Source organism: Leishmania panamensis (genome assembly GCF_000755165.1).
Source record: "Leishmania panamensis strain MHOM/PA/94/PSC-1 chromosome 20 sequence".
Lineage (NCBI taxonomy): Eukaryota > Euglenozoa > Kinetoplastea > Trypanosomatida > Trypanosomatidae > Leishmania > Leishmania panamensis.
Genome location: NC_025866.1, coordinates 297187 through 300131, shown reverse-complemented (window position 1 = coordinate 300131; position 2945 = coordinate 297187). Strand labels below are relative to the sequence as shown.

The following is a 2945-nucleotide window of genomic DNA, read 5'->3' as shown; positions in this document are numbered from 1 at the left end:
GAGAGCCTGCAGGAGGAGGCCGAGAGGCTGGCCGCTGAGCTCGAGAAGACGCAGAAGGATGTGGAGAAGCTAGGTAGTGCTAATCAGATCATGGTAGTGGAAATGGAGAAGGCTGTTGCGAGAAATGCGGCAGCGGAAGAAGCGGTGAATGAACTGATTAGTGAGCGGTCTCAGCTGGTTGTGGAACTTGAAAAAGTGCGTTTTGAAGCGTATGAGGTGTGTTGTGAACGTGAAAAGGATGGATGTGCGGTGGAATCAGAATTTTTGGATGTGCTTATGGAGCTGAAGAAGGTTAAGGGGATTAATGATGCCCTTCAGGCAGTGCTGAGGGATAAAGAATGCGAAGTAAAGGAGCTGCGGGATCATAATGAGCTCTGGGAGGATCCAAGCGGGGACATGAAGCAAGTGGTGACAAGGCATACGAAAATCTTTGATGGAAATTGGGAGAAGATTGTGCGGGATCGCCCGGAGGCGCTGTTTGCGGCGTTTGTAATAGATTCCGGGAATGCCTGCCACGTTCCTGGAGACCGCATCACGCAAGTGAACTTTGATCACGACTAATTCTCGATTCTTGTTGGAGGTTATGTGTGGCTGAATTGTGAAGGGTTCATGTATAGGAGAGTAAGAGACAGCGGGGCATTTGTGCGAGCGTTTTGAGTGCCTGTTGTGCATTCCTTCTCGTGTCCTTTCTCCATCTCTGTATTGACGACCTCAATCCGCTCCCACTTACACTTTCCCTATTCCTTCCTTCCTTGCGTGTTCTGTACTTCGTCCTGTAGAAGGAGTCTGCTGTGGTGGTGTGTGTGCGCGCGTGCTGGCGTATTCTAGAAGAGTGACGTATTTTCTTTTTTTTTCCGAGAACGTATAGCAAAGAGCAGATTATGAGGCAAACACTTTATCAGGGTTTCTGATGGTGTTAATCGTCCACACCATTTGTGTATGTTTTGTGTTTGTGCGGGTAACTTTACGGGGTGACTTTGTAGGCTATCGGGTTGTAGTGGAACCTTTGCAGCGTTTCGCCGGAGGCAACTCCATGCAGTTACGGGTCGACGTCACTGTTCAACGAAGAAAAGAAAGAGGTATAACAGGCTTACTGGTGTCGAGGGGGTGCCGCGTATTCTTAGAGAGTTAACATGCCATACATTCTCCGAGCTTCAGGATCTTTGGTTCATCTTCTGCTCTGCACAGCACTGTCATCTGCCATGTGTCTCTGCACGTAGCACGCTTTAGACGACTACCTTCATGATTGGGTACACAGACCCCTCCTGTGTGCGCTCTTGTCGGCACACTGTTCATGTCTATGTGAATAGTCGCCATCGCCTTCTTGTGCGGTGTCTGTGTGTAAATACAACGTCCACTTTTTCGCCTCTGCTCTCTTTCGCCTTCTTTTTCTTTCTCTCCCTCCATGCTCAATCGCCGCCTCGTCCAACGTGCTATCCGGCAAACCCTAATGGACAGCGGAATCACACAGAATCATCGTTACACTGCAGCCAGTCACATCTGACGAGCCAGTCGTCGCCTTGCCATCACGTTAGACGTGGAGTGAATGTATCGCAATGGATAAAGAAGATAGAAAAACACATTTCGAGGAATAGCCTCATTTTTGATTTGACAGTCCCCGACAACGGTAGGAGCAAACATATAATTTGTGGGAAAGAAAACGGGCAGACAAAAATACCGTCTCTTGGGCGTCCTACGACATTTACTTTGCCCCCCCCCCCTCCCTCCTCCCCCTGGAGTCCGCTTATAGAAACCCACAAACAACACCACCTTTTTTCCCTTTCCCTCTCCCTTGTTTTGCCATTGGTTGCTTGTATGCGTACGTGTAAGGCTGCGAAAGCCTGCGTTCCCTCCCCCTTCTCTATAGCCTGCTACGATATACATACACAGACCACACACAACACTCCCACCATTTCACATCATTTCAACTTCATTCCTTCCAATACGTTCTCCCCCTTCCTACCGCTACCCCCTATCCCGCTACTCCAAATCGTTGCTATTCACATTTCATCTGCTACTGCTCTTCACCTTGGTGGGTCGCCACTCAGGGAAGAATAAGAGCACCACTTCAAAGCAACCGAATCGTCCCCCTCCCCCCTAGTAGAGACCGACATATATTCCCCTTAGAGAACTTCCTAAAGTCTGTAGCGCACTAGGGACAAACGTGCGTGTTTGCTTGTGTAAGTTGCGCATGTTTGGTCTTTTTTTTTTCTGGTGCCGCTGACGCTTCACTGAAAGGGCAACGACGGCCCTTGCAGAGGTATCGCTTTGTCGTCCAGAAAGCTCTCTTAGACACCGTCGCCGTTTACCGAATGCTTCTTTGATCTTGTTAAGGAAGGGTGTCTTCTATAATACAAACAACACCCTACCTTTTATCTTCTCTTTCTCTGCTAAAGGGTGTTGTTTTGTGGTTCCCTCCGTGGGAACTCGTTTCGTATTCGACCTTGGGGTACCGCTTTTCTGATCAGCTGTTAACTCTACATCCCCCCTCTTTCCTTTCTCCACTCCCCACTACATAAAGTCTTTCTCGCCAACAGGCTGGCAGTAGTGGCCGCTCTATCTATTTCGAACGCTGTCTACCGTGTGTGTCTGTGTGATTAGGTGGGTAGCCCTGTAGGGTGCCTCCACATCACAACAACCAATCCCAGTTCCTCAGAATTTCTCTTTACCCAAGTGACAGTGCAGTGCTGAGCGACGTGCTAAAGCGAACAAACAAAAGAGCTCACACAACCACGCACGCACACCTCTTTTCTGGGTTTCTCCGTTGCATCTTTCTTTCTCTTTCTCTCTCCCTATTTGATCGCAGGCGATGCTCGCCGCCTACGTCGATCCTCCAGCTCACCAGCTGAGGGTTGGGCAGGTAGTCGTCTACGACTATCTCCACGCTGCCAAGACGTGGCAGTGGACGCTGGGTACGGTGCGTGAGATCACGGATTACACCGCCA

General features: G+C 49.6%; 1 protein-coding gene across 1 annotated transcript in view; it reads left to right on the top strand.

The window, feature by feature from the left end:
• LPMP_200710 (flagellar attachment zone protein, putative) overlaps window positions 1-561 on the top strand; it is a gene marked incomplete at both ends in the record, with an annotated part of 10987 nt that extends 10426 nt beyond the window's left edge. Inside the window, one exon of the mRNA XM_010699968.1 lies at window positions 1-561. Coding sequence (XP_010698270.1) covers window positions 1-561 — 561 coding nt within the window.
• Window positions 562-2945: the final 2384 nt, after the last annotated feature.